Raw genomic sequence first — 21,103 nt, forward strand, 5'->3', positions numbered from 1 at the left:
GGGTAATATAGTAGCAGCATGTTAGCAGGGTAATATAATATTTTAGCAGCATGTTAGTAGGGTAATATAATATAGTAGCAGCATGTTAGCATGGTAATATAATATAGTAGCAGCATGTTAGCAGGGTAATATAATATAGTAGCAGCATGTTAGCAGGGTAATATAATATAGTAGCAGCATGTTAGCAGGGTAATATAATATAGTAGCAGCATGTTAGCAGGGTAATATAATATAGTAGCAGCATGTTAGCAGGGTAATATAATATAGTAGCAGCATGTTAGTAGGGTAATATAATATTTTAGCAGCATGTTAGCAGGGTAATATAATATAGTAGCAGCATGTTAGTAGGGTAATATAGTAGCAGCATGTTTCTTAGGCCCTCTGTCTGGCTTCCTCCCCCCATATAACAACAACAGCAACTATAACAACTCTGTCTGTCTCGTAATCTTCATTCCTCCGACAACAATATCACACCATAGTAAAGACCGCTACACTTTTTACGCAAAAACAGGTATATAGAGCTTCGGGTGAAAACGACGCTCCGTCGCTGCGTTTGGGTAGTTAACCTGTAGTGTTGTAGGACTCTTAACCAATCCCTATCACCACGCCGTGCTCTGCGACCACGCTATTGGAGCCCGGCTTGAATGACATGAGGATTGGCCTTTCTGATTGGCTGAGCTGGGAATGGGGGAAAGTGCCCCTAAAGACCAATGGGCTGCGTCATGGGCAGATGTTGCGGCTGAAAGGCGGAGCTCTCCGATGAGTATTTAAAGAGGTGAGGTTCCCGGACTACACTAGTAAAGCGCACAGGGCTGCGGGAGTGTACAGGGGAAGGAGAGAGAGAGAGAGAGAGAGAGAGAGAAGGGAGAAATAGAAAAGACAGGGAGAGGAAGGGAGTGGAGAAGACCGTGGAACTAGCGGTACTGATGGAACAACAGGATATATAACCGTTCCCTGGGTAACTGCTTCTATTACTCCGGTGTTTTTCCCTGGTGCATTATGGGCTCTAAATTAGCCTTTATTTTTTTCCTCCCCCCCCTCCATGGTGCATCCAAACTGGTCAAGGATAATATTACATCTGAAGTATTCTGTCGGAGCACACTTCTCTTCTCCGTGGAAGACTGGAGATTGCATCTCTCTCTCTCTCTCTCTCTCTCTCTCTCTGTCTCTCTCTCTCTCTCTGTCTCTCTCTCTCTGTTGTGTTTTTATCTGCCTCTTTTCCTGGCTGCTCTCTCTCTCTCTCTCTCTCTCTCTCTCTCTCTCTCTCTCTCTCTCTCTCTCTCTCTGTTGTGTTTTTATCTGCCTCTTTTCCTGGCTGCTCTCTCTCTCTCTCTCTCTCTCTCTGTCTCTCTCTCTCTGTTGTGTTTTTATCTTTCTATTTTCCTGGCTGCTCTCTCTCTCTCTCTCTCCCTCTATCCAGCGCTGCTATTTTATCATTCAGTCCACCAGAGGGTATGATTAGCTAAAGGCATGTGATGAGAACGACGGACTAAATCATTGATTGCTTTCTCGTATTTCAAGCGAACTGGGCTCAATAACTCGAGTGTGTTGATCATTTACCTCACTATGTGTCTGTTGACTGTTACATGAATGTACAGGATACCGCTGTGTTTCTGTGTAGCTGCTAGCCGACCAGAGTTGTGGAGCCTATTGTGGGTTTGGTTTTGACTGTTCTTTCCCCACAGTAACATATCTATCCCCTCTCTCCCCTCTCTCCCCTTCCACTCTCCCCTCTCTCTCTCTCTACTCTCTCCTCTCTCTCTCTCTACTCTCTCCTCTCTCTCTCTCTCCTCTTCTTTCTCTCTCTCTCTCCTCTCTCTCTCTTTCTCTCTCTCTCCTCTCCCCTCTCTCCCCTTCCACTCTCCCCTCTCTCTCTCTCTACTCTCTCCTCTCTCTCTCGCTTCCTCTCCCCCCTGTCTCCCCCCACTCTCTTTCCTTCCTTCCCTCCCTACCCCAGACACCGTATTTCCATGCCTCTCCTCTGTCGGGGCCTCGTCATTGATGGGCAACCACTTGGACCGTATCACCCATCTCAGCTACAGCGAGCTACCGACCGGCGATCCGTCCGGAGCGGAGAAAGAGGAGCTAAGGGTCGGCGTAGCTTACTTCTTCTCCGACGAAGAGGAAGAGGTGCATATAACTTATTTCTATATCATTTACTGTTGTCTATCTTTGTGTTGTATTCTATCGGGGACCACGTTGGAAACATAATGGTATCGCTTTAACCCTCAAGCTACCAACATATTGTGACACATTCATTACCAACTGGGGTCAATTTGACCATAACAATAAACTATTCAGGGGGAAAAAAACAATTATAGTAAAATATCTATGTATATCTTATTAATTTACATATTCTGTAAAAAAAATGTAAAAAATAATACTATAATTTATCATCATTTGATTATTAGTATAATTTTGTTTTCAGAATTTTGAAGTAAATAATAATTTTGTAATATTCATGAGGTAGAAACTACTGCAATTTAAAGGGGCATGTACACCAACATTTTAAATGTACTTCATTTTATTGACAAAAAGGCATTAAATTCACTTCAAAAACTGATCCTGAGAGACATTGACCAAAAATATGGCTTAGTTTTGTTGATTTACCCAACAGCCAGCATTTGCATCACTGTTAGTGAAACAATCAGAGTGGTAGGAGGTTATGGCAGTATTTTTCACAAAGCATGTCCACATCTTTCAAGTCACTTCAAACCAAATGATATGTCAACTTAATATCATAACAAGTTACATATATATATATATATATATATATATATATATAATATTGGTGGATATTATAGCAATTCTGGAATTTATACCACATTTTCCTATTTTTTTTTCTGAGAATACACAACAATACAGCACTATGTGTCAATTCAGAGGGTAGCTGGTTTCTATACTACAGTTCTGTCAAGTATTCCTACCGCTGAAAGACTTGTAGGAGCTGTTCGGACTGCAGCTAAGCATATATCTAAGGGGATTTATACAGTCATACCTAGTTATACACAGTCATACCTAGTTATACACAGTCATACCTAGCTGTACACAGTCATACCTAGCTGTACACAGTCATACCTAGTTATACACAGTCATACCTAGCTGTACACAGTCATACCTAGTTATAACCATGGGCGTGTACATAAGTTATCTATGTATGACAAATCGAGCTCTCGAGTGGCGCAGCGGTCTATAAGGCACTGCATCTCAGTGTTCGAGGTGTCACTACAGACCCTGGTTGGATCCCGGGCTGTATCACAACCCGGCCGTGAAATGGGGAATCCCATAGGGCGGCGGCACAGTTGGCCCAGTGTCATCTGGGTTAGGAGAGGGTTTGGCCGGGGTAGGCCGTCATTGTAAATAAGAATTTGTTCTTAACTGACTTGCAAAGTAAAAAAAAAATATATATATATAAATAAATAAAAGGTACAAATAAAATAAAGGTGTTCCTTCTCTCCAGATAAAATAAAGGTGTTCCTTCTCTCCAGATAAAATAAAGGTGTTCCTTCTCTCCAGATGAAATAAAGGTGTTCCTTCTCTCCAGATGATCTGTCTATCTTGTCAAAATCCCTGATACTTGGTTCCCCTTCCACCCTCTGAGGATATCTATAGCTTGATATTGCGTCTCCAGACCAACCTGGATTCAAATATTTTATTAGATTTGACCTAGAAGAACAACTTTTCAGAGAACACACACACCAATGAATCAAATCAAATTTCATTTGGTCACGTACACACATATTTTTTTGCAGATGTTTTTTTTGCGGGTGTAGAGAAATGTTTGTGTTCCTAGCTCCAACAGTGCAGTAGTATCTTAACAATACACACAAATCTAAAAGTAAAAGAATAGAATTAAAACATTTAGAAATATGAGAACGAGCAATGTCAGAGTCCGGAATATAAATATACACTGAGTTTACAAAACATTAGGAACACCTGTTCTTTCCATGACATAGCTTTCACTTGGTCAGTCTATGTTCCCGTATTGATGACCACCTGGTCAGTCTATGTTCCCGTATTGATGTCACCTGGTCAGTCTATGTTCCCGTATTGATGACCACCTGGTCAGTCTATGTTCCCGTATTGATGACACCTGGTCAGTCTATGTTCCCGTATTGATGTCACCTGGTCAGTCTATGTTCCCGTATTGATGACCACCTGGTCAGTCTATGTTCCCGTATTGATGACCACCTGGTCAGTCTATGTTCCCGTATTGATGTCACCTGGTCAGTCTATGTTCCCGTATTGATGTCACCTGGTCAGTCTATGTTCCCGTATTGATGACCACCTGGTCAGTCTATGTTCCCGTATTGATGACTACCTGGTCAGTCTATGTTCCCGTATTGATGACTACCTGGTCAGTCTATGTTCCCGTATTGATGACCACCTGGTCAGTCTATGTTCCCCTATTGATGTCACCTGGTCAGTCTATGTTCCCGTATTGATGACCACCTGGTCAGTCTATGTTCCCGTATTGATGTCACCTGGTCAGTCTATGTTCCCGTATTGATGACCACCTGGTCAGTCTATGTTCCCCTATTGATGTCACCTGGTCAGTCTATGTTCCCGTATTGATGACCACCTGGTCAGTCTATGTTCCCGTATTGATGTCACCTGGTCAGTCTATGTTCCCGTATTGATGACCACCTGGTCAGTCTATGTTCCCGTATTGATGTCACCTGGTCAGTCTATGTTCCCGTATTGATGACCACCTGGTCAGTCTATGTTCCCGTATTGATGTCACCTGGTCAGTCTATGTTCCCGTATTGATGACCACCTGGTCAGTCTATGTTCCCGTATTGATGACCACCTGGTCAGTCTATGTTCCCGTATTGATGTCACCTGGTCAGTCTATGTTCCCGTATTGATGACCACCTGGTCAGTCTATGTTCCCGTATTGATGACCACCTGGTCAGTCTATGTTCCCGTATTGATGTCACCTGGTCAGTCTATGTTCCCGTATTGATGTCACCTGGTCAGTCTATGTTCCCGTATTGATGTCACCTGTTAAATCCACTTTAATCAGTGTAGATGAAGGGTAGGAGACGGGTTAAAGAAGGATTTTTTAAATGTGATTATTATATTTTTTTTTTGTGTACTTTTGAAACCTTTTTTTTGTCCCCAATTTCGTGATATCCAAATTGGTAGTTACAGTCTTGTCCCATCGCTGCAACTCCCCTACGGACTCTGGAAGAGAGGTGAAGATCGAGAGTAATGCTTGGAACCTACTACCAATGACTTAACTTCTCACTTAACCCGGAAGCCAGCCGCACCGACGTGTCGGAGGAAACACCATTCCAGCTTGCAGGCGTCCCCAGCAAGGAGTCGCTAGAGCGCGATGGGACGAGGAAATCCCGGCCCGGCCAAACCCTCCTCTAACCGAGACGACGCTGGGCCCGATTGTGCGCCGCCTCATGGGTCTTCCGCTCACGGCCGGCTGTGACACAGCCTGAAATCGAACCTGGGTCTGTAATGACGCCTTAGACCTCAGAGCCAGGGCCCTAAAGAAGGTTTATTAAGCCTGGAGACAATTGAGACATGGATTGTGTATGTGTGTCGTTCAGAGGGTGAACGGGGCAAGACAAAATATTTAAGAGCCTTTGAACGGGGTATGGTAGTAGGTGCCAGGCACACCGTTTTGAGTGTGTCAAGAACTGCAACGCTGCTGGGTTTTTCACGCTCAACAGTTTCCTGTGTGTATCAAGAATGGTCCACCACCCAAAGGACATCCAGCCAACTTGACACAACTGTGGGGAAGCATTGGAGTCAACATGGGACCAGCTTCCCTGTGGAAACGCTTTGACACCTTGTAGAGTCACGTGACCCTGATAGATTGAGACTGTTCTGAGAGACAAAGAGGGTGCAACTCAATATTACTAAAGTGTTCCTAATGTTTTGTACATAATGGTGTGTATAGACAGTATGGACAGTAGTTATATAGGATGGTGTGTATAGACAGTAGTTATATAGGATGGTGTGTATAGACAGTAGTTATATAGGATGGTGTGTATAGACAGTAGTTATATAGGATGGTGTGTATAGACAGTATGGACAGTAGTTATATAGGATGGTGTGTATAGACAGTAGTTATATAGGATGGTGTGTATAGACAGTAGTTATATAGGATGGTGTGTATAGACAGTAGTTATATAGGATGGTGTGTATAGACAGTAGTTATATAGGATGGTGTGTATAGACAGTAGTTATATAGGATGGTGTGTATAGACAGTATGGACAGTAGTTATATAGGATGGTGTGTATAGACAGTAGTTATATAGGATGGTGTGTATAGACAGTAGTTATATAGGATGGTGTGTATAGACAGTAGTTATATAGGATGGTGTGTATAGACAGTATGGACAGTAGTTATATAGGATGGTGTGTATAGACAGTATGGACAGTAGTTATATAGGATGGTGTGTATAGACAGTATAGACAGTAGTTATACAGGATGGTGTGTATAGACAGTATAGACAGTAGTTATACAGGATGGTGTATATAGACAGTATAGATAGTAGTTATATAGGATGGTGTGTATAGACAGTAGTTAAATAGGATGGTGTTTATAGACAGTATAGACAGTAGTTATATAGGATGGTGTATATAGACAGTAGTTATATAGGATGGTGTGTATAGACAGTATAGACAGTAGTTATACAGGATGGTGTATATAGACAGTAGTTATATAGGATGGTGTGTATAGACAGTATAGACAGTAGTTATATAGGATGGTGTGTATAGACAGTATAGACAGTAGTTATACAGGATGGTGTATATAGACAGTATAGACAGTAGTTATATAGGATGGTGTGTATAGACAGTAGTTATATAGGATGGTGTGTATAGACAGTATAGACAGTAGTTATATAGGATGGTGTATATAGACAGTAGTTATATAGGATGGTGTGTATAGACAGTATAGACAGTAGTTATACAGGATGGTGTATATAGACAGTAGTTATATAGGATGGTGTGTATAGACAGTAGTTATATAGGATGATGTGCATAGACAGTAGTTATATAGGATGGTGTGTATAGACAGTAGTTATATAGGATGGTGTGCATAGACAGTAGTTATATAGGATGGTGTGTATAGACAGTAGTTATATAGGATGGTGTGCATAGACAGTAGTTATACAGGATGGTGTGTATAGACAGTAGTTATATAGGATGGTGTGTATAGACAGTAGTTATATAGGATGGTGTGTATAGACAGTATAGACAGTAGTTATACAGGATGGTGTATATAGACAGTAGTTATATAGGATGGTGTGTATAGACAGTATAGACAGTAGTTATATAGGATGGTGTGTATAGACAGTATAGACAGTAGTTATACAGGATGGTGTATATAGACAGTATAGACAGTAGTTATATAGGATGGTGTGTATAGACAGTAGTTATATAGGATGGTGTGTATAGACAGTATAGACAGTAGTTATATAGGATGGTGTATATAGACAGTAGTTATATAGGATGGTGTGTATAGACAGTATAGACAGTAGTTATACAGGATGGTGTATATAGACAGTAGTTATATAGGATGGTGTGTATAGACAGTAGTTATATAGGATGATGTGCATAGACAGTAGTTATATAGGATGGTGTGTATAGACAGTAGTTATATAGGATGGTGTGCATAGACAGTAGTTATATAGGATGGTGTGTATAGACAGTAGTTATATAGGATGGTGTGCATAGACAGTAGTTATATAGGATGGTGTGTATAGACAGTAGTTATATAGGATGGTGTGTATAGACAGTAGTTATATAGGATGGTGTGTATAGACAGTAGTTATATAGGATGGTGTGTATAGACAGTATAGACAGTAGTTATATAGGATGGTGTATATAGACAGTATAGACAGTAGTTATATAGGATGGTGTGTATAGACAGTAGTTATATAGGATGGTGTGTATAGACAGTAGTTATATAGGATGGTGTGTATAGACTGTATGGACAGTAGTTATATAGGATGGTGTGTATAGACAGTATGGACAGTAGTTATATAGGATGGTGTGTATAGACAGTATAGACAGTAGTTATACAGGATGGTGTGTATAGACAGTATAGACAGTAGTTATATAGGATGGTGTATATAGACAGTAGTTATATAGGATGGTGTGTATAGACAGTAGTTATACAGGATGGTGTGTATAGACAGTATAGACAGTAGTTATATAGGATGGTGTGTATAGACAGTAGTTATGTAGGATGGTGTGTATAGACAGTATGGACAGTAGTTATATAGGATGGTGTGTATAGACAGTATAGACAGTAGTTATACAGGATGGTGTATATAGACAGTATAGACAGTAGTTATATAGGATGGTGTGTATAGACAGTATAGACAGTAGTTATATAGGATGGTGTGTATAGACAGTATAGACAGTAGTTATACAGGATGGTGTATATAGACAGTATAGACAGTAGTTATATAGGATGGTGTGTATAGACAGTAGTTATATAGGATGGTGTGTATAGACAGTATAGACAGTAGTTATATAGGATGGTGTATATAGACAGTAGTTATATAGGATGGTGTGTATAGATAGTATAGACAGTAGTTATACAGGATGGTGTATATAGACAGTAGTTATATAGGATGGTGTGTATAGACAGTATAGACAGTAGTTATATAGGATGGTGTGTATAGACAGTATAGACAGTAGTTATACAGGATGGTGTATATAGACAGTATAGACAGTAGTTATATAGGATGGTGTGTATAGACAGTAGTTATATAGGATGGTGTGTATAGACAGTATAGACAGTAGTTATATAGGATGTTGTATATAGACAGGAGTTATATAGGATGGTGTGTATAGACAGTATAGACAGTAGTTATACAGGATGGTGTATATAGACAGTAGTTATATAGGATGGTGTGTATAGACAGTAGTTATATAGGATGATGTGCATAGACAGTAGTTATATAGGATGGTGTGTATAGACAGTAGTTATATAGGATGGTGTGCATAGACAGTAGTTATATAGGATGGTGTGTATAGACAGTAGTTATATAGGATGGTGTGTACAGACAGTATAGACAGTAGTTATATAGGATGGTGTATATAGACAGTAGTTATATAGGATGGTGTGTATAGACAGTATAGACAGTAGTTATATAGGATGGTGTGTATAGACAGTGGTTATATAGGATGGTGTGTATAGACAGTAGTTATACAGGATGGTGTATATAGACAGCAGTTATATAGGATGGTGTGTATAGACAGTAGTTATATAGGATGATGTGCATAGACAGTAGTTATATAGGATGGTGTGTATAGACAGTAGTTATATAGGATGGTGTGCATAGACAGTAGTTATATAGGATGGTGTGTATAGACAGTAGTTATATAGGATGGTGTGTACAGACAGTATAGACAGTAGTTATATAGGATGGTGTATATAGACAGTAGTTATATAGGATGGTGTGTATAGACAGTAGTTATATAGGATGGTGTGTATAGACAGTATAGACAGTAGTTATATAGGAATGTGTATATAGACAGTATAGACAGTAGTTATACAGGATGGTGTGTATAGACAGTAGTTATATAGGATGGTGTGTATAGACAGTAGTTATATAGGATGGTGTGTATAGACAGTATAGACAGTAGTTATATAGGATGGTGTATATAGACAGTATAGACAGTAGTTATATAGGATGGTGTGTATAGACAGCAGTTATATAGGATGGTGTGTATAGACAGTATAGACAGTAGTTATATAGGATGGTGTATATAGACAGTAGTTATATAGGATGGTGTGTATAGACAGTAGTTATATAGGATGGTGTGTATAGACAGTAGTTATATAGGATGGTGTGTATAGACTGTAGTTATATAGGATGGTGTGTATAGACAGTATAGACAGTAGTTATATCGGATGGTGTGTATAGACAGTAGTTATATAGGATGGTGTGTATAGACAGTAGTTATATAGGATGGTGTGTATAGACAGTAGTTATATAGGATGGTGTGTATAGACAGTATAGACAGTAGTTATATAGGATGGTGTGTATAGACAGTAGTTATATAGGATGGTGTGTATAGACAGTATAGACAGTAGTTATATAGGATGGTGTGTATAGACAGTAGTTATATAGGATGGTGTGTATAGACAGTAGTTATATAGGATGGTGTGTATAGACAGTAGTTATATAGGATGGTGTGTATAGACAGTAGTTATATAGGATGGTGTGTATGGACAGTAGTTATATAGGATGGTGTGTATAGACAGTAGTTATATAGGATGGTGTGTATAGACAGTATAGACAGTAGTTATATAGGATGGTGTGTATAGACAGTAGTTATATAGGATTAATTATGACAAGAATGCAGTATATACAGTTGAAGTCGGAAGTTAAGTTAAAACTCGTTTTTCAACCACTCCACAAATTTCTTGTTAATTAGAGATAGCCCCCATTTTTTTTTTACATTTTCGCCTAAAATTACATACCAAAATCTAACTGCCTGTAGCTCAGGCCCTGAAGCAAGGATATGCATATTCTTGGTACCATTTGAAAGGAAACACTTTGAAGTTTGTGGAAATGTGAATTGAATGTAGGAGAATATAACACAATAAATCTGGTATAAGAAAATACAAAGAAAAAAACAACAGTTTTTATTTTATTTCTACCACCATCTTTGAAATGCAACAGAAAGGTCCCAAATCTAGCCATCACACTGGTTTTAATTCCGATGGTGTCCACACGAGGGCAGCAGTGTATGTGCAAAATTTCAGACTGATAACTTGAAGTATGAGCAAACTACGTGACATTTAGTGTGAAGTCACCCAGGTACATTTGGGAAAAGACATTTACATTTTCATTACATTTTAACTGCAAGAATATCGTCAAATCTGTATACTTGGACTTTGATTTAGCTTTTCCAGTATTAGTAGCCATATTATAAGTTCAACATTTGCAAAACGCCCAGTTTTCATAACTTCATAACTCTCCCTATTCTTGTAATTTTTGGCCAAAAGGAAAAGGCTTGCTGTCGCACAAGGTGAGCAGCAACATTTTGAGACAGATACGGGTTTTCCGCATACTCCCGTAAAGCCCAGCTCATTGGCTATCTACCCCGATTGGTGCTTATTTGAAAAAGTTACAGTCAATCAAGTGAAGACCGCCCGCGTCATCGGCGTGCCATGAAGGCGTCGCTCTCTGACCAAATTTGGTGTCCTATAGGATATACTACACTCCTAATGATATAGTGAAGTCTGGTTACGTTCTAGGATCTCTCTCCTGTAACTATTCCCCAGGTCGTTGCTGCAAATGAGAACGTGTTTTCAGTCAACTTACCTGGTAAAATAACGGATAAATAAAAAAAAAATTAAAAAAAAATAGGAATGTAATTTGACTGGTTGAAAAAACGTTTAGGGTTAGATTTTCACAGATTCCTTTCTTTGCAAATTGAACGAGTGGAAATACAAAATCGATTGTGCATGCTATATGGACCTTTTTTGCATATGAAAAAGGATTTTATCTAACAAAACGACACTTCATGTTATCTCTGGGACCCTTTGGATGATAAATCAGAGCAAGATTTCAGAATGTACAGTAAGTACACATTTCACCTTGAGAGGTTAATTTATCAAACCTATCACGGTGAAAAAAAGTGTTTTGTTGTTAGGAGCTCTCCTGAAGCAATAGCATGGCATTTGTTCGCAGTAATAGCTACTGTAAATTGGACAGTGCAGTTATATTAACAAGAATTTAAGCTTTCAGCCGATATAAGACACTTCTATGTACCGACATTTGTTGTTTCTCTAAAATCTGCGATCGTGACACACGGGGCTGCATGATTTAAAACTGTCCGGTTGATGGGACGCCGATCCCCACTGGAATTGTTCGTGACACAAGTAATTTTTCCAACAATTGTTTACAGACAGATTATTTAACTAAGAATGATCTGTATCACAATTCCAGTGGGTCAGAAGTTTACATACACTAAGTTGACTGTGCATTTAAACAGCTTGGAAAATTCCAGAAAATGATGTCATGGCTTTAGAAGCTTCTAATAGGCTAATTGACACAATTTGAGTCAATTGGAGGTGTACCTGTGGATGTATTTCAAGGCCTACCTTGAAACTCAGTGTCTCTGGGAAAATCAAAAGAAATCAGCCAAGACCTCAGAAGAAAACAAATGTAGACCTCCAGAAGTCTGGTTCATCCTTGGGAGCAATTTCCAAATGCCTGAAGGAACAAGTTCATCTGTACAAACAATAGTATGCAAGTATAAACACCATGGGACCATGCAGCCGCCATACCGCTCAGGAAGGAGACGCGTTCTGTCTCCTAGAGATGAATGTACTTTGGTGCGAAAAGTGCAAATCAATCCCAGAACAACAGCAAAGGACCTTGTGAAGATGCTGGAGGAAACAGGTACAAAAGTATCTATATCCACAGTAAAACGAGTCCTATATCGACATAACCTGAAAGGCCGCTCAGCAAGGAAGAAGCCACTGCTCCAAAACCTCCATAAAAAAGCAAGACTACGGTTTGCAACTGCACATGGGGACAAAGATCGTACTTTTTGTCCTCTGTCCTCTGGTCTGATGAAACAAAAATAGAACTGTTTGGCCATAATGACCATCGTTATGTTTGGAGGAAAAAGGGGGAGGCTTGCAAGCTGAAGAACAACATCCCAACCGTGAAGCACGGGGGTGGCAGCATCATGTTGTGGGGGTGCTTTGCTGCAGGAGGGACTGGTGCACTACACAAAATAGATGGCATCGTGAAGCAGGAAAATTATGTGGATATATTGAAGCAACATCTCAAGACATCAGTCAGGAAGATAAAGCTTGATCGCAAATGGGTCTTCCAAATGGACAATGACCCCAAGCATACTTCCAAAGTTGTGGCAAAATGGCTTTAGGACAACAAAGTCAAGGTATTGGAGTGGCCAAAGCCCTGACCTCAATCCTATAGAAAATTTGTGGGCAGAACTGAAAAAGCGTGTGCGAGCAAGGAGGCCTACAAACCTCACTCAGTTACACCAGCTCTGTCAGGAGGAATGGGCCAAAATTCTGGGAATGTGATGAAAGAAATGAAAGCTGAAATTCATCATTCTCTCTACTATTATTCTGACATTTCACATTCTTAAAATAAAGTGGTGATCCTAACTGAGCTAAAACAGGGAATTTTTTACTAGGATTAAATGTCATGAATTGTGAAAAACTGAGTTTAAATGTACTTGGCTAAGGTGTATGTAAACTTCCGACTTCAACTGTACATGTGAAAGCACGTTTACATACACCTTAGCCAAATACATGTTTAAGTCTCCATACATTTACATTTACGTCATTTAGCAGACGCTCTTATCCAGAGCGACTTACAAATTGGTGCATTCACCTTATGATATCCATTGGAACAACCACTTTACAATAGTACATCTATATCTTTTTTTTGGGGGGGGGTTAGAAGGTTTACTATATCCTATCCCAGGTATTCCTTAAAGAGGTGGGGGTTTCAGGTGTCTCCGGAAGGTGGTGATTGACTCCGCTGTCCTGGCGTCGTGAGGGAGCTTGTTCCACCATTGGGGTGCCAGAGCAGCGAACAGTTTTGACTGGGCTGAGCGGGAACTGTGCTTCCTCAGAGGTAGGGGGGCCAGCAGGCCAGAGGTGGACCACGCCCAACAGATCCATAGATGATGCAATCTCGATTTTACTCCACACTGCCCTCACCTACTTAAATATGAGGAATAGCATTGTCAAAATAACATCAACTTGTTATTCGTCACATGCTTCAGTGAAATGTTTACTTAATGAGCCCTTCCCACAATCCAGAGAAGAAGAAAATAGAGAAAAAAAATTACAAGTAAAACACAGTACTAATAAATACACAATGTTTAAGTCTCCATATATACGCTAGTTATAATATGTCCCTGATATTCATACATGAGGGTTAAAGTTTGTATTTCCTTTATGGTCCATTGAGGTACTTAAAACCGTATTATAATCTCCCACCATAATAATTTAGTTATGTATTGCCTATAACCTCGATAAATTCAGTAAACTCAAGTATTATTTTGTGTGTTATTTCTTACATTAATTGTTAAGAACCTTTCTTGCGTTATTACTTACAGCCAAAAATATGTTTTTTGAAATTCGGTCGATGGTCGCTCACCAGCATTTTGACCAGAAATTCAACTTTCCTGAAATGGATCTTTTGTTCGTACCCCCCCCCCCCCCCCAAGGCATTTCCACTCAGCTCCAAGACGCTGCCTACGGAGAAGAGGAATACAGAGTGGGCTTTTAGTCCAACTCAGCAGGCGTACACACCATCCACCACTTCTGAGTATATTACTCGCTAATGTTCAGTCCCCTGAACAATAAAGTAGACCAGCTCAGGGCGAAGAACTCCTTCTAGAGAGACATCGGGGACTGTAACATACTCTGTTTTCACAGAATCATGGCTCTCTCTCAGGGTGTATTGTCCCTGTCCACACAGCCAGCGGGGTTCTCCGTATTAACATCATAATACGTAACTCTCCGGGAAAATGAACGGTGGAGGGGTTTGTTTCATTGTGAACTAGTCTTTGGTGTGATTGTGATAACGAACAGGAACCAAGTCCTTTTGTTCACCTGATCTGGAATACCTCACCATCAAATCTCTTCGGTCATCATCACACCTGTGTATATTTCTCCTCAATATCCAATACAGCTCTCTGTGTATCTGTCACGTCCTGACCAGTAAAAGGGGGTTATTTGTTATTGTAGTTTGGTCAGGGCGTGGCAGGGGTGTGTTTGTTTTGTGTTGTCAGGGATTTTTTGGGGTATGGTTCTATGTTTTTGTATTTCTATGTTCTTTCTATGTTGTGTATTTCTTTGTGTTGGTCTGGTATGGCTCTCAAATCAGGGACAGCTGTACATCGTTGTTGCTGATTGGGAGTCATACTTAGGTAGCCCTTTTTTCCACCTGTCTTTTGTGGGAAGTTGTTTTTGCACTGCTGCACAACTGTTTAGCTGTCGTTTGTTTTCTTGTTTTGTGTAGTGTTCTAAATAAAGTTAATTTGAGCATTCACGTACCCGCTGCATTTTGGTCCAATCCTTCCGATGGTCGTGACAGTATCTGAGTACTGTATTGCAGTTCTATCAAGTATTTAACCCAATGGAGGAGCATCTTTACCATTGGCAGGTTTTTATATGCACATAAATAAGGTCATTTGGGGGTTTTGTATACAGTCATACCGTTACGTTGTATAGAAAAGTCCAATCTCATGAGAGGACATGGGGAGTTGTATCTCTACAGATGATCTGTCTATCTGGTCAAAATCACTGATACAGTACTTATTACCCTCCACACTCCACCCTCCATGTCCCCCCCCCCTCCATGTCCCCCCCCCCTCCATGTCCCCCCCTCCATGTCCCCCCCTCCATGACCCTCCCCCCTCCATGTCCCCCCCTCCATGTCCCTCCCCCCTCCATGTCCCCCTCCCTCCAAATTGACCCCAGTTGGTAGCTTGAGGGGTTTTGTAACCCTGAGTTTGTAGGTCTACTCATGCTACCATTATGTCAGATCATGAAATGCACATTTAAATACATTTTTACCTGGCCAAATTATTGTAAAAAATAAAAATAAAAAAGTGCCTTTTTTTCAGGCACTGAAAAATCAGCACGGACCGGATTGACGAGCTCTTCCCACTATGCATTGTTTCTGCAGTGAGGACTCACCCTCTTAGGAGAATCATGTGTAATTTATCTGCAGAAACACGTTGTTTTTGAGGGATTTACCGTTTTAGAGAATCATGTGTAATTTATCTGCAGAAACAGGTTGTTTTTGAGGGATTTACCGTTTTAGAGAATCATGTGTAATTTATCTGCAGAAACAGGTTGTTTTTGAGGGATTTACCGTTTTAGAGAATCATGTGTAATTTATCTGCAGAAACAGGTTGTTTTTGAGGGATTTACCGTTTTAGAGAATCATGTGTAATTTATCTGCAGAAACAGGTTGTTTTTGAGGGATTTACCGTTTTAGAGAATCATGTGTAATTTATCTGCAGAAACAGGTTGTTTTTGAGGGATTTACCGTTTTAGAGAATCATGTGTAATTTATCTGCAGAAACACGTTGTTTTTGAGGGATTTACCGTTTTAGAGAATCATGTGTAATTTATCTGCAGAAACAGGTTGTTTTTGAGGGATTTACCGTTTTAGAGAATCATGTGTAATTTATCTGCAGAAACAGGTTGTTTTTGAGGGATTTACCGTTTTAGAGAATCATGTGTAATTTATCTGCAGAAACACGTTGTTTTTGAGGGATTTACCGTTTTAGAGAATCATGTGTAATTTATCTGCAGAAACAGGTTGTTTTTGAGCAAAAAAAGAAAGAAAAAGAAGCAGTATAGCAGCCAATCAGGGAGCCAAATGAACGACTCTTTCACCGATGTGATTCGCTTCCCGACGTTTACCGAAAAGATTTAAAAAGAACTGTTCATTTGCGAATGACCCATCACGAATGACAAACTTTGATTCGATTTGCCTGCTCTTGGGGGTTTTAGGTTGGATATCTCTAAAATACATTTGATTGATTGAAAATACATTTGATTGAAAATACATTTGATTGAAAATACATTTGATTGATTGATGATTTGATTGATTGATGATTTGATTGATTGATGATTTGATTGATTGATTGATGATTTGATTGATTGATGATTTGATTGATTGATTGATGATTTGATTGATTGATTGATGATTGATTGATTGATGATTTGATTGATTGATTGATTGATGATTTGATTGATTGATTGATTGATTGATTGATTGATTGATTGATTGATGATTGATGATTGATGATTTGATTGATTGATGATTTGATTGATTGATTGATGATTTGATTGATTGATTGATGATTTGATTGATTGATGATTTGATTGATTGATTGATTGATGATTGATTGATTGATGATTTGATTGATTGATTGATGATTGATTGATTGATTGATGATTTGATTGATTGATGATTTGATTGATTGATGATTTGATTGATTGATTGATGATTTGATTGATTGATGATTTGATTGATTGATGATTTGATTGATTGATTGATGATTTGATTGATTGATAATTTGATTGATTGATGATTTGATTGATTGATTGATTGATGATTTGATTGATTGATGATTTGATTGAGTGATGATTTGATTGATTGATTGATGATTTGATTGATTGATGATTTGATTGATTGATTGATGATTTGATTGATTGATGATTTGATTGATTGATTGATGATTTGATTGATTGATTGATGATTTGATTGATTGATGATTTGATTGATTGATGATTTGATTGATTGATTGATGAATTTGATTCCAGGTGGATGGAGGAGGAGGAGGAGGAGGAGGAAGCAGTTACCCTTGCGCCAGCCAGGAGGGCCCCGGGTCGGTCAGCGAGTTGGAGTACTCCGCCTTCTGCTCCCAGGAATGCATCTTCTCCAAGCTCCACGAAAACCAGGACTTGAACGTTTACACCGCCAAAACTTTGCTCTCCATGTGCAAGCCAGGGGACCTTGTGGAGCTAGTATCCACGTCACAGGCACCTCACTGGGCTGTGTACGAGCTCAACGACCAGGTGATACACCTGCATGAGGGGGAGATACGGAAGGACAGCCTGACTGAGATAGGACGGGGTCGGCATGGACGGATAGTGAACAGCCGTTACCGGTTCCGGCCGCTGCCCTCCGACCTGGTCGTGCAGAACGCCACCGGGCACCTCGGACTGAACAGCGGGGAGATCTGCTGGACCAACTCAGAGAGTTTCGCCGCCTGGTGCCGCTTCGGGAAGCGAGAGTTCAAGAAGGGAGGCGAGGTACACTCGGCGGAGCAACAGTACTTTCTCAAAGTGCACTTTGGCGCCGGGACTCGGGGTGGACACGTACACACGCTGGTGTTCCGTAGCCTCGAGGATATGATCCGAGAGAGGAGGAGGGTGGACGCCAGCGGACTTCTCAAAGAGTTGTCTTTAGGGGTCAACGGTGGGAAGGAGTGATTGATTTTGGAATTCTAATTAAAATGATCGCCTATACCTCTCCTCTTTCTTCTACACGCACACACACACACACACACACACACACACACACACACACACACACACACACACACACACACACACACACACACACACACACACACACACACACACACACACACAGCAAGAGAGAGAGAGAGATAAAGAGAGGAAGGACTTTGTTGTATATGGAGGCTGTCTGCATACTGCGGGGCAGAGCGAGGACGGCTGCTCTGTGACTCTGTTAACACTGTAGGAGACAGATATGATCATCCTGCCAAGAGAAGAATAGGAAATAACACTCAACCATTTCCATGTAGACATTGACAACTGCTCTTGCTTGTTAGAGTGGTTTCTCTCCACCGCTGATAAGTCACCCTGTACCTTTAAAAGCCACATAGCACACAACTCCAATCACTCCTTATTTTAAGGGTAACGGAATTCTCTACGCTCTCTCTCTCTGTCTCTCTCTCTCTCTCTCTGTCTCTCTCTCTGTCTCTCTCTGTCTCTCTCTCCTCTGTCTCTCTCTCTCTCTCTCTCTCTCTCTCTCTCTCTCTGTCTCTCTCTCTCTCTCTCTCTCTCTCTCTCTCTACCTCTCTCTCTCTACCTCTCTGCGCTTTCTCTGTCTCTCTCTCTGTCTCTCTGTCTCTCTCTCTATCTCTCTCTCTCTCTTTGCTCTCTCTCTCTCTCTGTCTCTCTCTCTCTCTCTCTGTCTCTCTCTCTCTCTCTGCTCTTCTCTCTCTCTCTTTGTCTCTCTCTCTCTCTCTCTCTCTCTCTCTCTCTCTCTCTCTGTCTCTCTCTCTCTCTGTCTCTCTCTCTGTCTCTCTGTCTCTCTCTCTATCTCTCTCTCTCTCTTTCTCTCTCTCTCTCTTTCTCTCTGTCTCTCTCTCTGTCTCTGTCTCTCTCTGTCTCTCTCTGTCTCTCTCTGTCTCTCTCTCTCTCTCTGTCTCTCTCTATCTTTATCTCTCTCTCTATCTTTATCTCTCTTTCTGCATAGGGCACATGCTGCTGCTGCGGCAGACTACGGCAAGAGAGAAAGAGAGAAAGAAAGCGGGACTGAGAAGGATAGATGTTTTTTGGATTTCTCCGGGGAGTCTCGGTTTTATTTTTTTACTCCTAGCTCCTAGCATTACCTAAGAAAACATGGGACTGAATGAACACATGGAGACATCCATTCACCAGACAGACAGACAGACAGACAGACAGACAACCAGACAGACAGACAACCAGACAGACAGACTGACGGACAGACAACCAGATAGACGGACGGAGAGAAGGACAGACAGACAGCCAGATGGACAGACAGACAGACGGACGGACGGACGGACGGACGGACGGACGGACGGACGGACGGACGGACGGACGGACGGACGGACGGACGGACGGACAACCAGATAGACGGACGGAGAGAAGGACAGATAGACAGCCAGATGGACAGACAGCCAGAAGGACGGACGGTCAGACAACCAGATAGACGGATGGAGAGAAGGACAGACAGACAGCCAGATGGATAGACAGACAGATGGACAGACAGCCAGACAGACGGACGGAGAGAAGGACAGACAGACAGCCAGATGGATAGACAGACAGACAGACAGACGGAGAGAAGGACACCCGTTGGCATCTGGCGGCCTGGTTGAAACCACCTCCTGTCTCCTGGTGTTTGGTTGGAAAGCTATATTCATACATTGATTGGTTTTGGATTTGAGTCCCATAATATTTTTGTATTTGAGTTTGTGACTACTTTCTCCCTGGTTGATTTTCTGTTCTAATAAACAGGAGGTTGTAATACGACTTAACGGCTCTGGTCTGAAAGATCATTGTGTGAGATCATTGCTCTCTCTCACACACTCACACACACACACACACACACACGCAAGGAGACATTCAAATGGATCATTGCTCATGTATCCTATAGCGTGTGTTGCTCTGCCTCACCCAGGAAGTCCACTCCCCATCTCTGCTATGCATTATTCAGCAGGCTAATGTTTATCCCTGGTAGTAATGTACAGCGACCAGTATGCTTTAGAACAATGGCTTCTCCTGTATGGAGAAGTCGGAGGCTGAGCTAGCCAGCCCAGACACTTCAGAGGATGCGTGGCTACTTGGCCTGGATAGTAATGGGGGAACAGCGGACACCGTAGCTTTAATGACAGCTTCCTTTAATGACAGCTTCCTTGTATGACAGCTTCCTTTAATGACAGCTTCCTTGTATGTCAGGCAGAGAAGTGGGACAACTGTTTTTTCACAGGGGTTGTAGGAAAAAAACAAAAAAAAACACTTTTAAGCCTAATTTTTATATTTATTTGCTTGAGGTTTTAGGCTGGGTTTCTGTATCAGCGCTTTGTGGCATCGGCTGATGTAAAAAAAAAAATAAAAAAAAAAGGCTTTATAAATACATTTGATTGATTTGATTGATTATAATTATAATTGATTATAATTTACTAAATTTGATAGGCTATTTTAGTCAACTTCTCTTGTCAAATAGACCTAGGCTTCTCTTCACTCACAACTTGGTGATCATACATAATAAATCAATCGGTCAATCACAAAGAATACATTTCTTAAATTATAGAATAAATGTGTCAATCAAAGTGGCGATTTTAGCATGTAAATCTTGGTGGGGCAAACTCTTAAAAAAAAAAAAAATGTTTTAGATGCATGCCAGCAAAGCCACTACACAACACAACACTAAACAACATCGTAATTGTACTATAATGGTGATAAACGGTGCCCACAAACTGTTAGGGCCTACATAAAGCTGTCCCAACAGCAGAGCTTTCTTTTCAGCACCATGGGGGTGAATCCTTACCACTGCTACACCTGGTTATCAGCGGAGCCTTGTCTGACGGCAAAACAGTTCATTCAGCCTCATTTACTGCCTTTTTAAAAAAAACATAGCTGATATGGTGGCTTACTTGCTTAAACAAATGTGGTTTCTACTGACAATTGAGATGTACAAACTATGGCATGAGGGGACGACAAGCGCATATGAGGCATTCCGGAATTTTCGATCGAGACATTAATGAGCGAGCGACGACGGACGTAGTCAATATAACTATTTGTTCAGCACTATTGATACGTACA

At 40.7% G+C, this 21,103-nt stretch overlaps 1 protein-coding gene across 1 annotated transcript; it reads left to right on the forward strand.

Annotated features, from left to right (window-relative positions):
* The first annotated feature begins 813 nt into the window (after window positions 1-813).
* LOC115147436 (protein LRATD1-like) lies at window positions 814-18,297 on the forward strand. The gene is made up of 3 exons (XM_029689712.1): window positions 814-958; window positions 1,958-2,130; window positions 17,327-18,297. The coding sequence occupies exons 2-3, from the start codon at window positions 2,002-2,004 to the stop codon at window positions 17,996-17,998; spliced, it is 801 nt and encodes a 266-aa protein (XP_029545572.1). The 5' UTR covers window positions 814-958; window positions 1,958-2,001; the 3' UTR covers window positions 17,999-18,297.
* The last annotated feature ends 2,806 nt before the right edge of the window (window positions 18,298-21,103 follow it).

Source organism: Salmo trutta, chromosome 1, assembly GCF_901001165.1.
Source record: "Salmo trutta chromosome 1, fSalTru1.1, whole genome shotgun sequence".
Classification (NCBI taxonomy): domain Eukaryota; kingdom Metazoa; phylum Chordata; class Actinopteri; order Salmoniformes; family Salmonidae; genus Salmo; species Salmo trutta.

What these genes read in the sequence shown, in the direction of transcription:
- LOC115147436 (XM_029689712.1), top strand. Translation starts at nt 2,002, where the DNA reads ATGGGCAACCACTTGGACCGTATCACCCATCTCAGCTACAGCGAGCTA. An exon ending in TCTCCGACGAAGAGGAAGAG is followed by an intron (nt 2,131 to 17,326) that starts GTGCATATAACT and finishes ATTTGATTCCAG; the next exon opens with GTGGATGGAGGAGGAGGAGG.